Source organism: Bos indicus, chromosome 20, assembly GCF_029378745.1.
Source record: "Bos indicus isolate NIAB-ARS_2022 breed Sahiwal x Tharparkar chromosome 20, NIAB-ARS_B.indTharparkar_mat_pri_1.0, whole genome shotgun sequence".
Taxonomy (NCBI): domain Eukaryota; kingdom Metazoa; phylum Chordata; class Mammalia; order Artiodactyla; family Bovidae; genus Bos; species Bos indicus.
The window spans coordinates 35,915,173-35,941,447 of NC_091779.1; the positions used below are offsets into that span (position 1 = coordinate 35,915,173).

Sequence of the window (26,275 nt, forward strand, 5' to 3'; positions counted from 1 at the left end):
GCGACTCACTTTCACTTCATGACTGTAACATCTCACAAAGAACTCTTTCTAGAGATGACAGTCTAGCAATATAAATTGTGACTGAATACAGCCCACAACTTCCTTTAAAACAACAACAAAGACTAACCAATTTCCTGCAGCAGGGCACTGTTGAACAAAACACCCTAGTGAGTTTCAAAAGAGGAGAATTCTCGAAATGTAGGAACAAGAAGCGTGTGTGCATTAGATCAGCAGGCCTCCGGCTGGAAGGTAAAAACTCCCATGGGAGCAACACAGTTAGAAGAGGGAAACAAACAAATAAGAAAAACACCGGCACCTCCAACTGCAGGCTCTGAGGGCTTCAGAGATCCTGCCACTTTCTATGAGAACAATCGATCTGCTGAGTTGACGAACAGGACTAGGTAACAGAGGGAAAGTTTTGATAACCCAGAACCAAGTCCACAGACGCTAGCAAGCCCTTTAGAAGCACTTAGTTACTCCATGCCATTGAAATCAGTCATCACACAGCCTTTTTGAGCACACTGGTCAGGGAAGGGTCCTTGCGATCACTGGTGATTCTCTGTCTGCTTCTTTATATGAAGAATGGTAAGAGCCATGCCAAATAACTAGTTGCCATCAAAGAAATGATGCAAGAGGAAAGTTACAATTTAAAGTAAGACCACCCCAATCGATTGATAATCGATCAGTGATATTTTAGGTGACATCATGTCACACCATGATTATGTGAGTTATGCATTTATTCGCATGTGAGCATGTATAATAATGGCACTGTGTTCACTCAAGGCTGGTGAGGAAGGTGGTGTCCCTTTGAAGTCCTCTTAATCTAATGGAAATGACGTGGAAATGACCTGGTAAGCTTTTGCCAATAGAACATTTGTGGGAAACAGGGCAGATGAATAATGATTTAATGTTTCTGTGTGAATGTGGCTGTGATACACCCCATTTCCAATGGCCAAAGAGGAAAAAAGAATGTGAGGCCACCAAGGACATTTCTGTTCATTACATTTCTATTGCATGCATGCAACGTCACTTCAGTCTTGTCTGCTCTCTGCAACCCTGTGGATTGTAGCCCACCAGGCTCCTCTGTCCATGGGATTTCCCAGGCAAGAATACTGCAGTGGGTTGTCATTTCCTTCTCCAGGGGACCTTCCTGACCTTCCTGATCAAACCTGTGTCTCTTAAGTCTTGTGCATTGGCAGGCGGGTTCTGTAGCACTAGCTCCACCTGGTAAATCCCTACTTTTTCAACTAGTTGTTATGTATTTGCCAAGTGCTCACCAAGTGATGCTCTGAGCAAGGTACTGATTGGCAATTTATGAAGTTTCTGCTGATTGTGTTGCATGATCTCAGGTGGAGAGGAAGACAGTTTACCCCCATCTGAGGCCAGCCCATTTTCCATAGTTTGAAGCAGAGATTTGCTACCTGCTAGGTAGTTATTTGAGAAAAGGAAACCTTGCCACCAGGAAAGCATGATCTCTAGGAAGCACATCATCTGTATTAATCAGGACAGGTTTCAGAAAAGACAACTATATACAGAAGACAGGAAGAGAGCCAACTGGTTGAAGACAAACCTTTCTTCCAAGTGGCTACTGAAGGGAGGAGAGCCCCTGACAGTCTCAGCCCTTACCTGAGAACACCAGTCCCAGAGCCACAGTCAAAGCGGAACTCCACGTGGCCCCCTGCCATGTTGATGGACAGGAAGTCTTTGCTGCCCGTGTCATAGCTGTACAGGAGCACGCCATCTTCCGAATCCGGCCGAAATGTGATCTCAAATTCCATGAAGGAAAGGTAATGCCGGGGCTCCAGAGGCCAGGGGGTTGCAGCGTAGGACCTCAGAGACTCTTTGAACTGAGGAATGGTCAAGGTGAAAGCTGAAATAGCAAGTGCGTGGTTTAGAAACCCCTTCGTGCTAGAACTAGCCATCTTCTTTTCCTTCTGGGTATAGAACTCAAGGATATTTCTCAGCTGCTCTGAAGAGAAGTGGGTGGTGTGGCTGAGCTCTGGCCAGTGGAATGTGGTTGGGAATAGTACACAGCATTCCAGGTCTGGCCCCTATAGCTTCCTTCCATCCTCCACTCGCTTTCTCACCTACTGGCTGGATGTGGGAATCAATGGAGGATTCTAAGATCCTAGCAGGGCCACTAGAGGGCATCCCTGAATGACCAGAGCCACCCCTCTCCCACTGACCTGCAGCGATGAGAACAAGGACCAATCTTTAGTATGTGAGGCTACAGAAATACGAAGATGGAATAGAACAGCTCTTCCTTACTCTGACTCACAACACCCTCTTCGAGGTGACAAGAGATTTGAAATTATACAGTGTTAAAAAAAAAAAAAACCTTTTCTCTAGGATGATGGTGTCTTAGGGCCAAATCTGAATCACTGGTAGAAAAGATAAAACTTTTTCATCCCTGCTTCTTTGCAAAATCTTCTTAAAAATTTCCATTATTATTGTGTGTATTCGTGTGTGCATGTATATATGTATATATATTAATAATCAGTACAGTGTTGAGAGGTAGAATAATTCAGCAGAACAGTACAAAGAAAAAGAAACATCACAGAGTTAATGTTTCTGTGTATGGCTTTCCAGCATTTTCTCCAAACTGTCAGATATTCTAAGGAGCCTGATCTCTGAATGCTTCAAATTCTGACACAAACCACACAAATATAAGCTTTTCAGAGTTATTTGAGGGCCAGGAGGAGCTCACCAAAGCATCGGCCCAGAACATCAAAAAATGAACTTGTCTTTTGGCCAGCTTGCCACTTTGACATCTGAAGACACTTCCACCTGGTTCGAAAAAAAGATTCTCCCATCCCTCCCCACAAAGCAACGTTAATCCCATACAAATATGTGGAACCTTGCTAAATATGCATTGATGAAAAATTACACCAAGGTGAATTAACGATGCAGACAGAAATCGCCATCAATTTGCATCTTTCTCACCGTCTTCACAGTGTCGACCTCGAAAGCCCAGGGGACAGAGGCAAATGTAGGAATCGGCTTTGCTTGCCATGCAGGTGCCACCGTTGATGCACGAGGCTTCATCACAGATCCCACTGCTGCACTCCCCTAAAAACAGAACAGGAATTACAAAGTTGATTCATCAAGTGAACCTGTCTGAGACTGGCCAGACCGACCACGTGTGATTCTGAACAAATACAGCTCATGCCCGTCTCCTGTTGATCAGCTCCTCTGCACAACTGCAAACCAGCTTTCAGGAGATGTGGGCCCTTCCCTTCATTTTAATCTGATTTTGGTTTATTCTTTATGAGAAGCCACACAGGTGCTTTAAAACAGGGTGGACACAGTAAATCAAATATTAAACTACCCTGACAGGGATGACGGAGCCGTTTCTGCTGTAATTCACCTCGCTGCTGTTCCCACAAGAGTGTGTTTCCATGCCTCCAATGTCAGCAGAGGCTTTATGTTAAAAAGCCTTCTTATTTGTGTGGCCTCAATTACCTTAAGTGCTGCCCGCCTTGTTGGCTGAACGCAGAGGTGAGCAAGATAAGCACAGAGGGAGGTAAGCAGCCTTGTCGAAGCTTATTAACTGCCTGGGTTGTCAACTCCTCTGACAGGAGCAGACAGGGAGCAGGGGTTAGCAGGGGGTTCCAGAATCCTTATTTCTCAGCCCCCAGTTACAGTCTCATGAGGGACAGGAAGGTGACCGGAAGTAAAAAGTGCTGAAAGGTTCGACATCAGATGGCTTAGTTCTCTTTACAAATACACGTTGGAGACACCCATAAAAGGTACTCTTGGCCATCTTCAAGCCTAGTCAGCCCAATGAAATGAAAACAAGCTGACTTTTCCTGGGTTGCTTTACTTCTGCTTCTCTGCTCTTCCTTTTCTCCTTGTGTATAAGAGAGAACTTAGGCAGATGGGTCACAGCCTGGCCCAGAACAACATAGGTGAGTCCGAAGCACGTTTTCTCAGGATGGAAGAAAATGGGGTGCATCTGTGGTTGAGCCGTGAGCAGCCCAGCTCGGCATCCCACAAACTCCGATGCGATGGAGCCTGGAGCTCTCCCCCTCCCCCTTCACCCCCTCTCCTAACATTGCCACCCCCAACCCCCACCGACTTCGTGAGATGAAGAGCCCTGATGTCATGATTGTGTCATCTCAGCAGGATGAGTCTCTTATCCTTTTCTCATCAGTCATCTGTGTTGGTTGAACTGATCCCGTCTTTTCTTCTCCCAAAGCCTCCTCAGGAGGAGGGGGAAGGGCTTGGCACACTGTGTACCCAGGAGAGGAGACCAACTTCAGGACCTGATAACACAATTTCATTACAGCCCTTCCAGACAGCACGGCTCTCCAGCCAGGTGGGAAGTCCAGCTGGGGGTATGGGGGGGCACTATAAGTTCAGATAGAAGTGATCCCGGGTCTTTTTCTCCAGCCATAGCCCTGAGAACATCACCAGCATCCACAGAGAGGCTGACTTGGCTTTAGGGAGCCAAACTCTCACAGGTCCTCTGGCTCCACCCATCTCCTTGGGCTGGGAGTCTTTCTCAGAGAAGTGCTGGTGCCACAGGAAGAAGTGGGGTCCTTGGTTTATCTTAGGTATACACGGGAACAATTATTTTACTCATTTGCTTTGTAACTATTTTTTATGGTAGGAGTTGACAGGGAGGGGGCTCGAAAGCCAGCCAGAGATATTTACTTGATGGAAGTAGTGTTTCAGCAAGACCGTGTTGGCAACGGTATGCATGATGGATTGTGAGGGATGAGGGTGGGGAAGAGGAGAAATGCCCTCAGAGAGGTAAACCATGGCTGGAGAGGCTGATGGCAGAGGAAATGGAGAGAAAGGGAACAATCAAAGAGGCACAGGGCAAGGAGGAGTAGCCAACTCATTCTGGAGGCTGAAGGTGAAAGAAGACTCCAGCATAACCTCAGGGTTTCTAGCTTGGGAGATGGAAAGGAGAGAGGCAAGAGGAAAGAAATAAGGAAGGCTGGGAACAGGACCGGGCTTCCAAGGAGTGGAGGAGAAGCTGTCTTTTGTTCACTTTAAACATAAGGTGATGGTGGAAGTGTCTGCTGCTGGGCACCAGGGCAGATCCGGCACACAGGTGAGGGCTGGTGGGACAGCAGCCACCTGGGGGTGAGCCTGAAACCAAGAGCAGATGGGCTCTTTGACAGAAGACAGGATGGAAGGGCTCCTGGAACTCCCACAGCACCAGGGAAGGGAGAGGAGCCAGCAGAGAAGACAAAGGGAGAACAGAGGACCCAGAGGATCCAGAAGCTCAGGGAGGTATTATAGAAGGTATTTCAAAATCTCACTTATGCTCATCACTCCTTTGAAAGCATGGTAGTTATTGCACCCACCGTTGAAGAATCACATCTCTAATGCTTTAAAAAGAATCATATAGGGACTTGCCTGGTGGTTCAGTGGTTAAGAATCCATCCGCCAATCCAGGGTACACGGGTTTGATCCCTGGTCTGGGAATATTCCACGTGCCAGGGAGCAACTAAGTCCATGACCCACAGCTACTGAGCCCGTGCATCCTGGAGCCTATGCTCTACAACAAGAGAAGCCACCGCAATGAGAAGGCCGTGCACGACAGCTAGAGAGTTGCCCCCGTTCACCGCAACTAGAGAAAGCTCGCGAGTAGCAACCAAGACCCAGCGCAGCCAAAAATAAATAAAATTTAAAAATCTCTTTAAAAGTGCTCATTAAAAAAAGAGACATACAGCACTATACTAATGAAACTTATTATATAGTTTTATTTCAATATAAAATTGTTTCTTATCAGGCATACTATTTTCTGCATTTGAAAACATCCTTCTGAGAAGAGTTCCATGGACTTTACCAGACTGCCAAAGGGGTCATGACACACAAAAGATTAAGAAACCTTGGGTTATTGAGAAGTAACAATCCTGGCAACAAGGTCCCAGGAATATAGGGAAGGATGGGTGCAGAGCGGAGATGAACAGGTTAGTTTTAGAGAGAACTCTCAACTCTGAGAGCATGAGGAAGGAGTTCTCGCAAGACCATGTGTATAGGCACCAACACATACATTAACTGACACCGACACCTACTATTCACCAGCTGTTGTGTGGGTTTATGCAAGATAATGAAGTGAGGGGCAGGAGAGAGATGAGGTCCTCGTGGAGGAAAGAGAGGGCGGAATGGAATACGCTGAGCAGACGAGGACAGTGAGCAGCCTCCCTGCCCCTCATAGACAAGTGATGAGGCTTGTCTATTTCCTCTGCTAAAGACCCGACAAGTCTGCCATTCCTCTCACCCTCGATCAAAACCCGTCATCTCTGATCTGAACTACTGTATGGGCTCCCAGCTGGCCTACATGCACCCCCATTAAGGATGACCCCTTTCAATAAGCTGTCTGTAGTCAGAGGGATCTTTCCAAAACACAAACTAGATCATGAGATCCACACCCCGACAAACACATCCCCACTGGGACAGACCATTTCCTCAGCCTGGAACGCACTTCCCTCTCATCTCTGCTTTCTAACTCCTACTCTTGCTTGAGATATCAACTTCACATTGCTGCTGCTAAGTCGCTTCAGTCATGTCCGACTCTGTGCAATCCCAACTTCCACAGATGGAAGCCAGCCAGGCTCCCCCATCCCTGGGATTCTCCAGGCAAGAGTACTGGAGTGGGATGCCATTTCCTTCTCCAATGCATGAAAGTGAAAAGTGAAAGTAAAGTCGGTCAGCCGTGTCAGACTCTTAACGACCCCATGGACCGCAGCCTACCAGACTCCTCCGCCCATGGGATTTTCCAGGCAAGAGTACTGGAGTGGGGTGCCATTGCCTTCTCCACAACTTCACATTACATCCTCAGAAATCCTTTTCTTGACCCCCTACCCCATAAATCTGCCCATAATACATTAGCATTGCACTTTCCCTTTGTAACACTGACTCCAAATTGTAGTTTTACATTTGTTGAGTGATAATTATTTGATTAATTTGGTCCCTCCTCATGGCACATATAGGCTTCCCAGTTGGTGTTAGTGGTAAAAAAAAAAAAACCTGCCTGCCAGTGCAGGAGACATAAGAGACACGGGTTTGATCCCTGGGTCGGGACCATCTCCTGGAGGAGGAAATGGCAACTGACTTGAGTATTCTTGCCTGGAGAATCCCATGGACAGAGGAGCCTGGCAGGCTACAGTCCATGGGGTTGCAGAGTTGGACACAACTGAAGCAACTTAGCGCGTGCGCGTGCACACACACACACACACACACACACACACTCACACACACGCATGGCAAGTACAGGAGGAATGAGCTGGGATCCTATCTTGTTCACTCCTTTATCCTAAGCACCTAGAGCTGTGACCAGCACTAAGCATGAGCTTAAGTATTTATTGAGTGGAAAAAAGAGTCAGAGGGTGATAAACCATAGTGTGACCCACGGCCCCTGCAGACTTCATGAATCTCAAATAATTTGGGGAGTTGGCTGCATGACACGGCAGGGTGTGGGGATCCAAGATGGGATTGGAAAAAGTGAGTGGTGGTGGTTTAGGTTGGAGATTTGGGGTGGAAATAATAAAAGAAAACACTGGGCCAAAGTTTGCAAAATTTTGCTGAGATTGCTGACTATTCTAAAATGTGAGTTCAGAGAGAGTCCACTAACTGGAAAAAATTTAATGAAGCGATGAGGTGTGACGGGTTGAGTAATGAAAGGCCCCCTGGAAATGGGTTTAGTGTGTTTGTTGGGGGGTAGAGGTGGGACAGAGAAAACACTGAGGTTGACGACAGCAATGCCAAGTTAGACATCAGAGGGAGGAGCCATGACTTGCAACTGTCCTCACCCTCTTCCGGAAGCCTGCATCTCCACCAGAAACTACCGATGTTTACAAGAGCCCAGTCTCCACTGTGCTGAGACCACATTAACTTATAGGAACTTGGACTTCAACAGAACACACTCAAAGGGAAGCAAATATGGAGGGTGAGAAAGGATAGCTAGCCCTGTTCTATCACAGAGAAAGAAACTGGGAAGAAATGAAAAAAAGGTCATGTGACCAATGCCTGCAATTAAGATTCATAGAATAATAAGCCTATAGCTCTGCCCAGGGAGCCCAGAGCCTGCAAGGTGGACCCTCCTAGCTTATCCACTCAATGGAGAGGTTGGTATTGTAGAATTTAAAACGTTGTCAGGAATTGGCCCTTGCTCAACTTTGTAACTTCTTAACTTCTTGTCAGAGGTTTCTATAGCCCTGAGATTGCCAGACCTGTCCTTCAGGGCTATTTCCCTGATAGTTCAATGAAGAAAGAAGGAACAACTTATACCCTGTGATTATTGTTATTAATAAACTGAAGCCACATTATTATTAATAATATTAACAACAGGAAACATTTACAACATATTTGCTATGTGCAAGGCTTTATTCTAATACTCTATATGCACCAGGACTCATCCAGACAAGATACTCTTATAAGGCAGTTATGTTTATAGATGGGCTCAGTTGGAGAAAGTAACATAGGGAATAAGAAGAAGAGACTAATCATTTTCTTCCAAGTAAACTCTATTGTTTGTAGTATCAGTGGTATCACCTTTGTGACCCCATGGACTGTAGCCCGCCAGGCTCCTCTGTCCATGGATTCTCCAGGCAAAAATACTGGAGTGGATGGCCATTCCTTTCCTCAGGGTATCTTTTTGACCCAGCAATCAAACCTGGGTCTCCTATATTGCAGGCAGACTCTTTACCATCTGAGCCACCAGGGAATCTGAAAGATGGGGTACTGAGTCCCAAACCAGTTAACTACCTGGATTTGATCTACCAAATCCAAGCAACCTACCTTCAGAGTTCAGACCCTTCTACACCACAGGAGACTTCTGATGGGCCTGCTGGTTTCTACATTACCACAGTGGGTGCCTTTATAATAGTTCTAGTTATTCCTGTTGATTGTTTGCTTGACTAAGTGATCAATTGAGGGGAAAAGTAACATAGGGAATAACAAGAAGGAAGTAATCTTTTCCGTTCAAGTAAACTTGATCGTTTGTAGTTTTAACAATGGTGTCACCTTTAGGAGTGAGAAAAGTAGAAGGAAGCAATTTGAAGCCAGTTCAGGAGGCTTTGATGTGGCAGATGTGGTTAAGAGGGCAGACACTGAGCCAGAACTGCTGAGGTCACCATTCATCAGCTTTACCATCTATGTGACCTTAGGCAAGTTACTTAACTGTTCTGAAGCACCAGCTCTCATCTGTAAACATTAAAGCTAATCATAGCACCTATTGTAGGAAACTTGAGGTTGTTACAGTCCTTCAGTCATGTTCAACTCTTTGTGACGCCATGGACTGCAACACACCAGGCTTCCCTGTCCTTTACCATCTCCCAGAATTGCTCAAACTCATGTCCATTGAGTCGGTGATGCCATTCAACCATTTCATCCCCTGTCGTCCCTTTTTCCTCCTGCCTTCAGTCTTTCCCAGCATCAGGGTCTCCTCTAATAAGTCAGCTTTTTCCATCAGGTGGCCAAAGTATTGGAGCTTCAGCTCCAGCATCAGTCCTTCCAATGAATATTCAGGACTGATTTCCTTTAGGATTGACTGGTTTGATCTCCTTGCAGTCCAAGGGACTCTCAAGAGTCTTCTCCAACACCACAGTTCCAAAGCATCAATTCTTTGGCACTCAGCCTTCTTTATGGTCCAACTCTCATATCTGTAGATGACTACTGGAAAAACCATAGCTTTGATTATATGGACCTTTGTTGGCAAAGTAATGTCTTTCCTTTTTAATATGCTGTCAAGGTTTGTCACAGCTTTTATTTTGAGGAGAATAAAGTTATTCCAAATGGTGGCTATAAGTAACATGTGCTCAGCTAATCAGCTAAAAAACAAAGAAACAAAATAAACCAACTGTACCTGGAGTTATGAGTACCAAATAGCTCTGATGCAGGAATGGAGAGAGGGTGGAATAGGATCATACATGGAGAAGCGTGTGTGCGTGCGTGCTTAGTGGCTCAGTCGTGTCCAACTCTTTGTGACCCAATGGACTACAGCCTGCCAGGCTCCTCTATCCATGGAATTCTCCAGGCAAGAATACTGGAGTGGGTTGCCATGCCCTCCTCCAGGGGATCTTCCCAACCCAGGGATCGAACCCAGGTCTCCTGCACTGCAGGCAGATTCTTTACCAGCTGAGCTACCAGGGAAGCCCATGTGGTAAAGTAAATGCAGCCAAATGTGACAGTAGAGCCTAGGTTGCAGGAATGTGGCATTCATCATGCATTCTTTCAAAACAACATCTTGAAGAGAACAGAGAGACCCAAGAAAAGGACTTGCCATATCTTGCCACTAGAATGTCATACAAGGATGTGATGCTCAGAGCTGTGGCACCATCTTGGGATTATGAGTGAGAAACAAGAGAACCACGGAGATGCCAACCCAGAGATCTGACATTACTGAGTCACTATGAGGGACTGAACCACGTCCTCCCCAAATTCATAGGTTGAAGCCCTAACTCCCAATGGGACTGTATTTGGAGATACCACCTTTTGGAAGGCAATTAAGGTTTAAATGAAGTCATGTGAGTGAGCCCTACTCCAATCTGACTGGTGGGGAGTCAAGCACAGACGGAAGGCCGCATGCAGACACCATGAGAAGATGGCCATCAACAAGCCAAGGAGAGAGGCCTCCGGAGAAACCAAACCTGCCAACATATTGATCCTGAATTTCCAGCCTCCAGAACTGTGAGAAAATGAATTTCTGTTGTCTAAATTGCCTAGTCTACGGTATTTTGTTACGGTGGCCCTAACTGACTAAAACAGTCACTGAACTAACCAACCTTAAAATTATCTATCAGCTGCCTTCAGTTATGGAATAAATGTCCTTATTGCTTTAAAAGCAATCTTAGGTTTTTCAACAAATGGTTCTGGAACAATTGGGCAATCACACACACACACAAATGAATGTAGACACAGACCTTACAAACTTTGCAAAAATTAACTTAAAATGGATCACAGACCTAAAAGTAAACATTAAATTATAAAACTCGTAGAAGATAACATGGGTGAAAACCTAGATGTCCTTGGGTAAGGTGATGACTTTTTAGATATAACACCAAAGGCAGAATCTGTGAAAGAAATAATTGATAAGATAAACTTCATTAAAATTAAAAACTTCTTCTCTCTGAAAGACAATGTCAAGGGACTGAGAAGACAAACCAGACTGGAAGAAAATATTTGCAAAAACACACCTGATGAAGAACTGTATCCAAAATATATAAAGAACTCTTAAAGCTCAATAATAAGAAAATAAACAACCCAATTAAAAATGGACCAATCATTAAAATGTATACAAATACACTGGAGAGAGTGTGGAGAAAAGGGAACCCTCCTTCACTACTGGTGGGAATGTAAATTGGTGCAGTCACTATGGAAAACAGTATAGAGGTTCTTCAAAAAACTGAAAATAGAGCTAATGTATGACTGAGTAATCCCACTCTTGGGCATATATCTGGACAAAACTATAATCCAAAAAGATACATGCATTCCTCTGTTCATAGCATCATCACTTACAAAAGCTAAGACATAGAAAGAACCCCAAATCTCCAATGGCAGATGAATAGATAAAGAAGATGCAGTATGTACATATACAAGGGAATACTACTCAGTCATAAAAAGAGTGAAGTTCGGTCATCTGAAGCAACATGGATAGATCTAGATATTATCATACTAAGTGAAGTAAGTCAGAGAAAGACAAATACCATATGATACCACTTAGATGTGGATTCTAAGATATAAAACAAGAACTTATCTAGAAAACAGAAGCAGATTCACAGACACAGAGCACAGACTTGTGGTTGCCAAGGAGGAGAGGGATGGATTGGAAGTTGGGATTAACAAATGCAAATTATAGTATATATGTATAATAAAATAAGCTTGCTGCATACCAGAAACACTCTGATGGGGGATGTTGATATTGCGGGAAGGGGATATACATGTGTGGGGACAGAGGGCATATAGGAAATCTCTGCACCTTCCTGTCAATTTTGCTGTGAACCTTAAACTACTCAATCAAGTCTTAATTAAAAAAAGAAAAAGAAAATAGAAAAAAATATCCACAAACCTAGTTCTGCCCTATTTTGGATAAATTCTTCAACTTTTACAAGCCCCAGTGCCTTCTTGTATAAAATAAACGTAGTAATAATTTCTACTTCCTAGAGTCAGTGTGAGGAGTAAATGCTGCTGCTGAGTCGCTTCAGTCGTGTCTGACTCTGTGCAACCCCATAGATGGCAGCCAATCAGGCTCCTCCATCCCTGGGATTCTCCAGGCAAGAACACTGGAGTAGGCTGCCATTTCCTTCTCCAATGAGGAGTAAATGAGAGGGCTACAATAATGCATTTGGCACAGCAGTCAAAATTAGAATGTGACCACTTCTTTTAGAAGCAGACAGTATACAAAAGATCTTTCCACGTTATTGTGTTGGTTTTTCCACTGGACTGGATGAAGAAGGATAGGAGGACTCAACTATCGTTGCCTCGTCAGATTGGACCAGACTGCATTTCAGGAAGAAAGCCAAGACGGCAGCAGGACACAACCGGGGGTCCAGTGCACCCGTGGTCTTATTTACCACGTCCTGGTGTTCAGATTCAAAGTCATCAGGTCTGCAGAGCACCAACCTCACTCGTCAGCTCACCTCCCTCCTGAAGCTTGTATTAACCATCCTTGACCCAAAGCAGAAAAGCGACACACAGGAGCATACCTCCCACTTTCAACCACTTACCCACATCGGCCCCGCTGAGCGCTTTCCCCAGTGGCCAGGGCCTCAGGTCCAATCTCTTCCCGTTAACAGTGAGTGCCTGCACACAGCCTTGAAAGCCTCGGTTTGTCCCTGTTGCTCTCACCAACCAGTAAGCACTGGGAGCGCCACCAAGATAGAGAGGTGTCCGGAAGGTAATTTTACTGTACTGGCCCTTTAAGAAAGATGGAAACCATAACTCACTAAACAAAGTCAAAAGCTAAAACACACCAGATGAGAGACATGATTAAGATGCAATACAGTGCCAGTATGATCTCTAGGTCCATCTGTGTTGCTGCAGATGACAGAACTTCATTCATTTTATGGCTGAGTAGTAGAGAAGGCAATGGCACCCCACTCCAGTACTTTTGCCTGGAAAATCCCATGGTTGGAGGAGCCTAGTAGGCTGCAGTCCATGGGGTCGCTAAGAGTCGGACACGACTGAGCGACTTCACTTTCACTTTTCACTTTCATGCATTGGAGAAGGAAATGGCAACCCACTCCAGTGTTCTTGCCTGGAGAACCCCAGGGACGGGGGAGCCTGTTGGGCTGCCGTCTGTGGGGTCGCACAGAGTCGGACATGACTGAAGTGACTTAGCAGCAGCAGTAGCAGTATTCCATAGAGAGAAGGCAACGGCACCCCACTCCAATATTCTTGCCTGGAAAATCCCATGGACGGAGCAGCCTGGTAGGCTGCAGTCCATGGGGTTGCTGAGTCGGACACGACTGAGCGACTTCACTTTCACTTTTCACTTTCATGCACTGGAGAAGGCAATGACAACCCACTCCAGTGTTCTTGCCTGGAAAATCCCATGGACGGAGAAGCCTGGTGGACTGCCGTCTATGGGGTCCACAACTGAAGCGACTTAGCAGCAGCAGTATTCCATACAACCACATGGACTACACAGTCCATGGAATTCTCCAGGCCAGAATACTACAGGGTAGACGTTCCCTTTTCAGGGGATCTTCCCAATCTAGGGATCGAGCCCAGGTCTCTGGCACTGCAGGCAGATTCTTTACCAGCAGAACCAATAGGGAAGCTATATATTACCACATCTTCTTTATCCATTCATCATATATATATGGATGTATATGGATATCCATATATCCAATTTATGGATTTTCTTCCACCCATATTTATCTTTAAGTCATTGTCCTACTGGAAAATTAAACCCACAGTTAGCACTGGAAACTCAGACAGCTGTGTTTTGAGAAGGGATGACTTTGGAATGCCTCGAAGGGAAAGGAAGGTCAGTCAAAACCAAGAGCAAGCCAACAGGCAGTGTACCGTGCTGGGCATCCAAAACAAACTTTCTCTTTCCAGTCCTGACACCAATTTACTGTGTATCTTGGATGGGCCATAGGACTATTCTGTGTCTCAAAAGGTGATAATACTAATTTTGTGTATACGTGGGCTAACGTTTATCCTTTTACTATCCCGGTCACCTTTATACTATGTCCTGCAAGAGGCATTTGTGAGAGAGACAGAAATTGCCAAGACTGAGTTGCAAAATATTTTGAAATTTACTCATGGATGCATTTTTTTAAAGTCTTATTACAGCTAAGTAGGGACATTTCCAATCTTAGACTAAACCACAATTTGGATTGTAGGTTTTGAGGTTATAAAATACAGAGTTGAACATGAAGTGGGACAAAATTAAGGTGCTCTTGGTTATTTGTTTTTTATTGCAGAAATATCTCATTTGTTTGGATTAAAAGATATAGAGAAGGGCTGGGTAAAGGCATGCTGCCAGTAGTTATAAAATTTGCAGAATGTAAGCCACTGAAATGTAATCTTTACCATTTATACTTTTGTTATCAATAAGTAAAACATCTATTCATTGCTTTATCTTTTCTAATGAGTAGATAAGAATCATTTATAAATAGTGTATTAAATGTGAGCTAGGCAGCTTCGAAGTATTTACAGTGGATTTTAAGGGTTAATTATTTACATTTTTTGTTAGGTGAATTGAGTGCCTGGTTGGCTTATTTCATCAAGAGCCTCAGGATTTACTTCTTTTGGATCCCATCCTCATCTCATCCCATCCCTCTGACCCCATTCCCTGATCCAGGACCATAGCAGGAGCCCAACAGCTAAATCCTTTTCTTCTTTTCTGGAGCATTAAGTGCACCATAGGGGAGAATAGCTCCTCTGAGGCTCCCTTCACAACATCCCGGATAACAGTCTTTGAGCCTAGCCTTTATCTTCCTCTAATGAGGGTTACCTTTGGGTCTCTGAAGCCTGTATTGCCTGCCTATGGAAAGAACTGGCGGTACTAGAATTTGCATTCCCTCAGCACAGCTCTTAACAGGTTTTAATGGGTGATTGTGAAAGTCCAACCCCCTTGCTTTCGGTTGCACTACTCCGAGGTACAACTCACACTCCAGAGCTCCCCTGGAGGATCGGGCTAACGCCAGATCCTGGTCAACTTTGCCTGAGATCTCATTCTTGCTGACTTCTGTCCCTCCCTTGTTCATTGTAATCCCTTCTATCGCAGGTTTCCTATGGGATTCCTTTCTTAGTGAATCATTTGCATAGACTCATCAACTCAGGCCTGTTTTGGGGGAACCCTGACTTAAAACAGACCACTAGCTCTCAAGACAGTTTCTTAAACACTCTATACTTGCAGTCTGACTTATACAACTTGCTTAGCAAATCCTGGTAGTAGAGAGGCAGATGTTACCCTGAGTATCCACAAAACTATATACCTTTTGTAATTAATTATTATATTCAATAAATCATATACTCTGAAGGCAATTCTATCTGAGGATTAGAATCACTGTTGTGCATGCTCAGTCATGTCTGACTGACTTTGACCCCATGGACTATGGCCCACCAAGCTCCTCTGCCCATGGAACTTTCCAGGTAAGAATCCTGGAGTGGGCTGCCATTTCCTATTCCAGGGGATCTTCCTAACTGTTAGAGCACTGCAAACTATATACATAGGCACCAGAATAGAACAGGATCATCACCTCCATTTTTCTAGATGCTATGCCTTTATTAATGTAACCTATAATTTCTTTAGCATGTTATCATATGGCCCTATTTATTTACCTTCATTGAATTTCTTTGTTTTAAACCATATGATACTCATACATGTACTACTTCTGTTACAGCTTCTCCACCTTGTATTCAGGTTAGTATTTTGAACCCAAGTCCAAAGCTTCTTTATTCCTATCAAATTTAATTTTAACCATAGTAGGGCCATTGTTCTGGCATTTATTGAGTCTGCAGTGCGTTTATCCTCTTTTCCCTTCCTTAGAAATATATGCATATCTGTATAATGATCTTCGTGGATTCACATTCACTACATTTGTATTCTTGTTCCTTTGGAAACACTGGGATCCAAATGATGAGGTTTATTTTTTCTATTCTTTTTTTTTTAGTAGCAAGTCATGACCCTTTATACAACTTGCCTTGTCAGCAAAGAATATGAAGAGCCTAGGAAGGAGAAAGCTACACACATATACACAAAGGCTTTCTTGCCACTTTTTTCCTCAGAGAATACAAACACCTGCCTGATTATAATTACAGACTTGGTTCCTTGGCAGGTTGCTAATCCAAACTGTTTATTCTAAACACAGTCCTAAAATTACTCAGAGCATGACAAATATGTGAATACCTAGGTGATTTTCTGAGTAGCCCAACAGTTAAATTGTTTTACCACTTCCTATAATCATGGCCCCAAAAAAGGTGGATGAATAGATTATGCCTGCATATTGAACCAAGTGAACCTTTCAGGATGATTTTCTAAAGTCACAGGGTTACGACACCTCTGTCTTAAAAGTAAGCTTTGTGTCTGGCACTAATAATGGCTTCAATTCTTCCAACAGGAGTCTTCCTCCGCTTTGATGTCCTTGTAGAAAAAGAACATATCCTCAGGTACAAGGCCTCCTGCATGTCCCTGCACCCAGGGCCACGATGTCGGCATATTCAGTCCCCCTCCTCAGTAGGTGTGGGATGGACATGAGCCCTGAAAGCCCACCTTCAATGGAAAAGCTGGCAGAGCTGGGTTGCCTGAGTATACCATGCAAAATAGTCCATCTGCCAGCTCTCTACAGCGGGACCCTCCCAGAGTGCTGGGCGGGAGGGTGCGAATGAGGCGCACACTCACCTGGGACTGGCCGGTCACTGGGGTGCCATTGTTCAGCTGCAGCAGCCCATTCAACCCATCTCTGTAGAGCGTAACGGTGTGCCAGCCCCCGAGTTTGATTTTGGTCTCACTTACAATGATGGCGACCCCAGTTCCACAGTTAAACCTGTGGGGGAAGAAAAGAAAACTCTTAGATCAAAGTGAAAGTGAAAGTCGCTCAGTTGTGTCCAACTCTTTGCAACTGTGTAGTCCATGGAATTCTCCAGGCCAGAATACTGGAGTGGATAGCTGTTCCCTTCTCCAGGGGATCTTCCCAACCCAGGGATTGAACCCAGGTCTCCCACATTGCAGGCGAATTCTTTACCAGCTGAGCTACCAGGGAAGCTCACTATTGTGTTCAGACTCAATGGACATCATTTCCAGGGCAGTAATAGCTTCATTAAGAGCCCGTCTGTTCAGAGCTAGGCTTATGGGTATCAAGGGCTGTTTAAATCCATACACAGAAAAACTTCCTTAGAAAGACGCCTCTTCCCTAGGACCACTTCAGTCTTGTCTTTAATCTGCCTGCAGGACCTTTCAACGTGGGGCCTCCTTTAACCCGACTTTCTCTGTAACTCAGAGAATCCTGGGCAGCTAAGATCCTCTCTCTCCTTCTCAGAGATGGCTGGATACTAAACATGGATTCAAGGTGAGGAGAATTAGAGCTTGAGTCACTCTGCGTCCAGGGATTTCTCTGGGGACTTCCCACAACTCCCAAATGACAGCCTCAGTGATATTAATAAAATGTTGAAAAAAAAAACCCCAAAACGGGTCTTCACACTTATTTTGGCAAGCTGGGCAGCACTGCCATCTGTGTTCAGCTGGCCCTGAGGGCAGGTGTGGTTTCCATGGGAAGCTGCGGCTCAGAGCGGGTGTGGGTGGAAAAGGAGCATTCTCAGACAGTTGCATTATTCTTGTTTTTTTTCCCCCAACCTCCGTATGTTCTGGGGTGCCCTCCGGTCACTACACCTGACATCTAGAATTCTGACCCCTTCCAGCCAAGTTCTAAGCAGCCACCATAGCACCTCCCCCTTGGGTCCTGAGGCTGTCAGCGGGGGACACTGACCATGACATACAGTGTTGTCCTTTCCAGGATGTGCACTAATTGCAGCCTGCTTCTCATGGCCTCCCTTTGTCTCCTGATCCTCAATGGACAGGAATGGGTTGGAGAGGCATTGCAGAACTGGCTGACCTAGAGGGGGTGATCTCAAAATCACACAGTAGGAATTGCAGAGATGGAGAGCTGCTACTAGCAAATAACCAGCAGGGCTAGCAGAGTCCTTCAGATACTCCAAGCATTAGAGCCCACGAGGTTAGGGACCACTGCCCTGGATCCTACTAGCTGAACTCAATCTCCCATCAAGCAATGCATTTAGCAAAGGATGCAGGAGGCAGGGGTAATTTTCTACCCCATGTGGAACGTTTCACAGACAGTCTTATCTATCTTAACCAAAAGTAATTTTGGTGCTGAAATAATAAAAAAACAATAATGGTTTTGGTGCTTACTGAGTGCTTGCTATGTATGGTTCAGGTACTGCTCTAAGTACTGTTATGTATTAATGCATTTAATCCTCACAGTAACTCTGGGAGGTAACACAGAGTTGGAGAGGTTAAGTCACTTGTTGAAGGTCAGGTCACCAGGGAATGTTACCATGGGGATGTTGACCAGTAAGCCATGGAGAAGCACTTGGCTGACCTCATCAAATAGTCCCATGTACACCTCTGTGAGGATGATTAAAACACATCCACAGAACTCTGCCTCCAGAAAACCACACAGAAACCAAAGGTGGGTGGCTTCCAAGATGCACTGGGACACAAATGATCGGGGCAGAGGAGGTAAGTCAAACAGTCCATCACAGTCTGGAGGGAAGATGAGGATATGGTCTGAGTCTCTAGGAACCTCCAGGAGGCTGTGGGCTCCTCTCTGGGCTCCGTGGCTGTCAGCTGAATCTACCACAGGGAACAAGGAGAAGGTCCCAGCCTTCTTCCCATCGCATCCACCAGAGCTCCGGGAAAGATGGAACTTGACGGGCTCTGGCTCACTGCTGCATCCCCAGGCACTACCGCAGTGCCAGGTACACTGTGGGAGCTCAAGAAAACATTTGCTGTTGAGTGAATGAATGATCACAAGGTTCCAGACTCAAATTTCAGAGGTTACCCTGCTATCTTGATACCCCAGTATTTAGTAGACTGGTCCAGGCTCCATAATACACATAGTTCCTTTATTTACACTATAAATCGAGTATAGGTTTTGTTCACAGTACAGAAAGGAAAACACATTGTAGGGTAGTATTAAACATTCCAGGGGTTTCTTCCAGGAATTACCTGAACTGGAGCGAGCGCCGGATGACAGCCAGGGACATGAAATCCCCCCTGCCATGCTCATTCTCCCCGCAGTAGAGCAGTAAGCCATCCTCAGCCTCTGCCTGTTATTAAACAAACAAAAGCCACACGAATAATGAGCACCTCCTCTTCCACAGAGGGCCACCCAGAAACACTCATGGACACGAAACTCGAGCATCTCCACTGAGGTCCTATTTACAAGCATGCAGACTCCAATTAATTCCCAGGTACACAGTTCTAGTTCATTTTCAATAAACAAGGGGCAGCAACATGAACAGTGTATGAGGAACTTGGCAGTGATGTGAGAGGAAGGCGGCCCCATATCTGACCCACTCTTTACTCTTGCTGGACCCACCAGCAGAGTCCAAGGGAACCGTGTGCACAGAGGCCGTGGTCCCACGGGGGCTCCTCTCATCCTTGTCAAATTCTATTCTCACCAAAGAGCATTCCAGTTTTTCCTTTTTTTACTTCCCAAGCAAATTTGCATCTTTCCTTGCATTAGGAGAACAAGACAATACAAGCAGCCCATGGACTAGTTTGGTTTTCACCCATGCTGCCTGTCCTAGACCGGGACAAGTCATCTTGTGGATTCTCAACACTCTGACCTTAAAGGGGACTTTTTTCCCTATCTCCAAACCTATTCCTGTCATCTGAGATACCCAAAAGAACCCCTTTAAGCTGAAGGCACTGCAGCTGATTCATCGTGAAGAACACCTATTGGGCCGTCAGCATGTGCCAGGGTTGCTTATAGCTGTTTTTCTATCTGTGCAGGTGCAGTCATAACAAGGAAGGTTGTCTGGGCTTCCATTAAAAGGGATTTGGGGATGAAGAATGCATTTATGCCTTCTGAAATCCTGGCCTGGTCATGATTATGAAAGTCAACTGAAAAAAAAAAAAAAAGCACAACCTAAGAGTTGAGAATTATGTTTTATTTGATGGACTTGAGGACATTATGCCCAGGGAATAGGCTCTCAGAGCTATTAGGTTTAAAGTGTGAAAGTGTTAGTTACTCAATTGGGTTCAACTCTCTGGGACCTCATGGACTGTAGCCCAACAGGCTCTTCTGTCCACGGAATTCTCTGGGCAAGAGTACTAGAGTGGGTTGCCATTTCCTTCTCCAGGTGGTCTTCCCAAGCCAGGGACTGAACCCTGGTCTCCCGCATTGCAGGCAGATTCTTTACCATTTGAGCTGTCAGGAAAGCCCTTTAAGTCCTTAGCAATTGGGCTCAAGTCCTCAGCAAATCTGCTGAATGAAACGTAATTCTCAACTTTTAGGTTGACATGAGTAATATGGCTGGAACCCAAACATTCTCCCTGGGAACTTTCAGACCAGCCATTTCCATAGTTTGGTAACATACACAACCCACTCTCCCTTTGCTGCAGCCCTTGAGTGTGCAAATGTACCCATCGTTCTCGCTGCCCTGTGAGTGGGTTTACCCTCTGCTTCCTCTCCCCTTCTCCTTCTCCCTTTGATGCAGCACATTGCTGTGTTACGGTGCCCAACAGGCGCTCATAAAAGGATTAATCCTTCTTACCCTAAATTCAAGAGTAATTTGAAATGCCTGGTAAGAGTTCTTCAAAGGTTCAAAGGTTACATAGGAGTGACCAAAGAACTGAGGATACTGTATAACAATATCTGAAAAAAGAAAAAGACAAAAGAATGCTGTTTGCTCACTTCTTTAAATGCAAAACATCAATACACAACACCATTGCTTGGATATCATTAAGTAAAACTCCCGATAGTCTGTTAAGCCTAGCTTACCATCTTCATTTCTCTACTCTTTACCCCTAGGATTCTCATTCCTGGGGGCATTGAGCTTCTGAAGTTCTTAGGGAGAAATCAGATCTCTGGAGATTGTTACTTGCCACTCTAAAAAGAAATCAGTGGCTCTAAGGCCACTGACACCTACTTTCACATTGCACAACTGTGTGATACGCGTTGGCTCAACTAGTATCCTTCTTGACCTTCACGCACAGATTTCTGCTGTATTTGTTGTAGAAGAGGCGTCACAAAAGTAAACCCACCCCCAAGGTGCCATTGGGATGATTTACGCATTGCTCCAAAAGGACTGCATGTTTGGCACATACAGGAATACGGCTGCTATTCAACTAGAAGCAACGGAAGACTCACATTTGCCCTGTATTGCTAACTAGCTAGTTTAATAACTAAAACATGCAAAAAAGGGCTCCTCTTAGGAAAAGGACAAGAAGGAATCTGCGTGGACTGAAGTACTGCTCTATGGCTCCCTGTAGGGTCAGCTCACCACCACGTTCCCCACCCACTCCCCCAAGCCCACCTTCTGAGCAGCTCTCACCCCTTGCCCAGGTTGCAGTGGCATCGATCCCCACCCACTCCCCCACGCACCCACCTTCTGAGTAGCTCTCACCCCCTTTGCCCAGGTTGCAGTGGCATCGATCCCCACCCACTCCCCCATGCACCCACCTTCTGAGCAGCTCTCACCCCCTTTGCCCAGATTGCAGTGGCATTGATCCCCACCCACTCCCCCATGCACCCACCTTCTGAGCAGCTCTCACCACCTTTGCCCAGGTTGCAGTGGCATCGAGAGCCCCCCCAGGTGTAGTCACTGACACAAAAGCTGTCGGCAGAGCAAACAGTTTCATCACAAGATGTGTCAAAAAGCCTTGGCATCACAGCCACACCATGCTTCCCTTTCCTGTCCACTGGAGTGGGCTGGGGAGCCACTGCAGTTGTGGGGAGAGATGCTGGGGTTGGGGGGACAAGCCTAGAAACAGTCATTGGGTTCGGTCTAGGTGCCATCTTGGATTCCACAAAAAATTTCTTATTCCCTTCTTTGATAGCAGGAAGTGGTTTAACCTAAAGACAGAGAAGGAAAAGAAGTTCAGGATTAACATGGAGCACAGTAATTAGGTTTCCTTATTTATGGCTGATGTCTAATACATGAAACTACAGTTACTTTGATATTTCCCCAAACCTTGGCAGGTAGAGATGGCAAATAGTAGTGACTCCAGTTTATGGATAAAGAACTTCAGGTTCAAGAATTTTAAGTACCTTCCCCTGTATTACTCAGAAAATCAGTGCTAAAACTGATATTACATGATTTATCTTTATTACAGCATCATTAAGGCACATTACTTTTTCAAGGAATTGTTCATTTCTGTATCAATATTGACTTTATAAAATTTCACTTGCTTGGAATCTAAATATGCTTTTGCCAAATGGTGAAGTCAACAGGCAGAGGCTGACTTTAGAACATCAGCATAGTTGATATCTAGTTACTATTCATTTACAATCACCTGGAGACTAATAGTCAGAGGAAATAAATATGTTTTAGAAGCAAATGAGCCAATTTAAGTGAGCCAATTTAAGTAACTCTTAAGTAAGATGTTTGTGGTCCATTGACTAAACCACTTTGTTCAGCAAGGAAACAAAAACACCCAGGCTGGACTTCTTGTTACCTCCTCAAAGGAAATATCCAAATCTAAGTCGTCTTCAAACGTGTCATCATCTTCACCAGCCTCTGTGTCGGTTGCATAATTGGGTCCATAGCGCCCACTTCCTGACTCCTCAGGACCTTCGTAGAGAAAGCAGCAGCCTGCAGTCAGCACCTGCCTTTGCTCCCTTTTCTATCCTAACATAGCCCATACACAGCTGTACTGAATGGATGGAGATACATCAGAAACACACAAGGAATTCAACACAGAAGAGGAAGCAATATTGAGCAAAAAATATGAAAAACATTTAATCTCATAAGTAATCAAGGCAATGCCCATAAAAAGCAGAAAGAGCTGCCATTTTATACCAACAAGACTGGCAAAGACAAAAGTTAGATAATAAAAAATATTGCCAAGGGGATCTCCTTGGTGGCCCAGTGGTTAAGACTCTACACTCCCAATGCAGGGGGCACAGGTTCACCCCCTGGTTGGGGAACCAAGATCCTACCTGCTGCACAGCAGGGCCTGAAAAAAAAATGTACTGCTACCTTTAGACCATGAAATTTTTGCACCATGTTTTATGTCCCTGGATATGTTCCAGTGTCTCCCAGTTTACAGTCTATGGGAACTTGAACAGAATTTGTATCCTACTGTTGTGTGAAAATTGTATAAATCTTAATTGTTGAATTGGTTCATAGTGCTTTTCAGGTCTACTATGTCATCCTACTTCTCTGTAATAGAAGAGAAGAATCTTCTATTACAGAGAAGTAATAATAGAATGTACATGCATTCTATTAATTTTTGAGACTTTGATATTGAAACTCCAACTAAAAACCTTAATTTATCTACTTGAAAAAAGTAATTGTAACATATAGTGGAACTATATGTAACTTTGTTCTGTATTTTTCAAGTCTCTTGTAAATATGCTATCATATGTTCATAATTAAAAATTAAAATTATAAAATGTATTGCCAAGGATGGAATCAATGGAGACTCATACTCTGATGTTAGATGTGTAAACTGGTATATCCTCTTTGCAAAATACATGGAAATACTAAATGAAGTAGAAAATGTTCATACCTTTTGACCCAGCAATCTCACTCCCACTTACAAAATCTGGAGAAGATCTTTCCCATGTATACCAGGAGACAGGAGCATAACACATTTGCAACACCGTAATTTATAATAGTAAAAAAGAACCTGCTAAATTTGCTATTTATAATAACACCCCAAATATCAACAGAGAATGGATAAGTGAATTTAAATATATCTATGGAGTGGAAAACTATGTAACAGGGAAGAAGAATAAACATTTAATTGAAGCATTACTTGAGGCATTGGATGAACATTTAGTTGAGGCATTTAATGCATCAACATGGTTTAATCTCACATGGTTTTATGCAAAAAAAATGTAAGTTGCCAAGGAACATACCAGTTTGATGCCATTTACATAAAGATCAGCAGCAAGAAAAACTATATATTATTTAAGGATACATACGCACACGCAGACTTCCCTGTGGCTCAGACGATAAAGAATCTGCCTGCAATTCAGGAGACCCATGTGTGATCCTCAGGTTGGGAAGATCTCCTGGAGAAAGGAATGGCAACCCATTCCAGTATTCTTGCCAAGAAAATTCCATGGACAGAGGAGCCTGGAGGGCTATAGTCCATGGAACTGCAAAGAGCTAGACATGATTGAGCAACCAACACAAACATACATGTATGTTTTGGGTTAGGGTACAGGACCCACTCAGATACCAATATCTGCAGATGCTCAAGTTCTTTATATAAAACACCAGAGCACAACTGGCCCTCGGTATCTGCAGGTTCTGCATCCATGGTTTCAACCAACCACAGATCAATATGGAAGACCCATTGTGTATGTAATTTAAACTCTTAAGAAAAGTAAAGCAGGGGGCTTCCCTAGTGGTCCAGTGGTTAAGAATCCACCTTGCAATATGGGGGATGTGGGTTCAATCCCTGGTCGGGGAACTAAGACCCAACATGCGGTGGAACAACTAAGCCCATGTGCCATACTACTGAGCCTGTGAGCCACAATGAAAAAGATCGCACATGATGCCCTGAAGATCCTGGGTGCTGCAACTAAGACTTGATACAGCCAAATAAATATTTTTTAAAAAAGAAAAACAAGGCAATGATCAAAAATACCTGGGAAAGGTTAGAAGAGGACTATGAATGAGGCTGACATACAGGGTCTTTGAAAGTACTCTAAAATATTCTATTTCTTAAGGTAGATGCTGGATCAGATCAGATCAGTCGCTCAGTTGTGTCCAACTCTTTGCGACCCCATGAATCGCAGCATGCCAGGCCTCCCTGTCCATCACCAACTCCTGGAGTTCACTCAGACTCACGTCCATCGAGTCAGTGATGCCATCCAGCCATCTCATCCTCTGTCATCCCCTTCTCCTCCTGCCTCCAATCCCTCCCAGCATCAGAGTCTTTTCCAATGAGTCAACTCTTCGCATGAGGTGGCCAAAGTACTGGAGGTTCAGCTTCAGCATCATTCCTTCCAAAGAAATCCCAGGGCTGATCTTCAGAATGGACTGGTTGGATCTCCTTGCAGTTCAAGGGACTCTCAAGAGTCTTCTCCAACACCACAGTTCAAAAGCATCAATTCTTCGGCACTCAGCCTTCTTCACAGTCCAACTCTCACATCCATACATGACCACAGGAAAAACCATAGCCTTGACTAGATGAACCTTTGTTGGCAAAGTAATGTCTCTGCTTTTCAATATGCTATCTAGGTTGGTCATAACTTTCCTTCCAAGGAGTAAGCATCTTTTAATTTCATGGCGGCAGTCACCATCTGCAGTGATTTTGGAGGCCAGAAAAATAAAGTCTGACACTGTTTCCACTGTTTCCCCATCTATTTCCCATGAAGTGATGGGACTGGATGCCATGATCTTCATTTTCTGAATGTTGAGCTTTAAGCCAACTTTATACCCATGAGCATTTATATATACACAAAAGCATAAACTAATATATGTATAAATATACTTTTGATGTATGAGGTATTTCATTAAAAGTTCTTTAAAATAAGAAAGAGACATTATACTACAGCAAACACATCCGGGAAAAAAAGGGGGTCCCATGTGACATCTTGGGTGACAACCATTTCCATCCACAGGACAGCAAGATCTTTCAAAACTGAAAGGTGGGCTGAGAAAAACTTGTAGGGGACAACACAGCTTATTGTTCCTTGGGGGATGGTCAGATTAACAGTTTTATTCAGCTGTCATTCAGAAAAATCTACTGATCTGAAAGTCTGGACTTAGGCTAGACACAGGAAGCCCTACCCCCACCGTCTGAGAGTCTTTTAAAGTGCTGCTCCATAGAGTCCCCATGTCCTCCTGGTGGCTTGGGGGTAAGCACAGGTACCAGCTGATTCAGACAAACCAGGTACTGAACCTTATGGCTGTAACAACTCTGGCAACAGAAACTCACTTTTGTAGGTCACTGATGCTCATTAGTTATTGAATGATTAGGAACACATGTATACCTGTGGCGGATTCATTTTGATATTTGGCAAAACTAATAACAATTATGTAAAGTTTAAAAATAAAATAAAATTAGAAAAAAAAAAGAAAAAAAATGACATTAAAAACATAAATTGAACTTAAAGACAAATCTGCTTTCAGAATAAACTAAGCCAAACATCTTTCTCAT

At 44.3% G+C, this 26,275-nt stretch overlaps 1 protein-coding gene across 2 annotated transcripts in view; it reads right to left on the reverse strand.

The window, feature by feature from the left end:
* The window catches only part of EGFLAM (EGF like, fibronectin type III and laminin G domains), a 193,999-nt gene that overhangs the window by 37,765 nt on the left and 129,959 nt on the right, over window positions 1-26,275 (reverse strand). Inside the window, exons 8-15 of one of the 2 annotated variants that reach the window (XM_019982928.2) lie at window positions 22,613-22,728; window positions 21,692-22,010; window positions 20,710-20,810; window positions 19,157-19,257; window positions 16,814-16,958; window positions 12,684-12,873; window positions 2,944-3,069; window positions 1,627-1,870 (exon numbers count right to left, since the gene is read on the reverse strand). In XM_019982928.2, the coding sequence (XP_019838487.2) occupies window positions 1,627-1,870; window positions 2,944-3,069; window positions 12,684-12,873; window positions 16,814-16,958; window positions 19,157-19,257; window positions 20,710-20,810; window positions 21,692-22,010; window positions 22,613-22,728 (1,342 nt within the window). Of the gene's footprint in view, window positions 1-1,626; window positions 1,871-2,943; window positions 3,070-12,683; window positions 12,874-16,813; window positions 16,959-19,156; window positions 19,258-20,709; window positions 20,811-21,471; window positions 21,486-21,691; window positions 22,011-22,612; window positions 22,729-26,275 lie in introns of those variants that run through there. The other variant, XM_019982929.2, reaches the window with a different exon arrangement.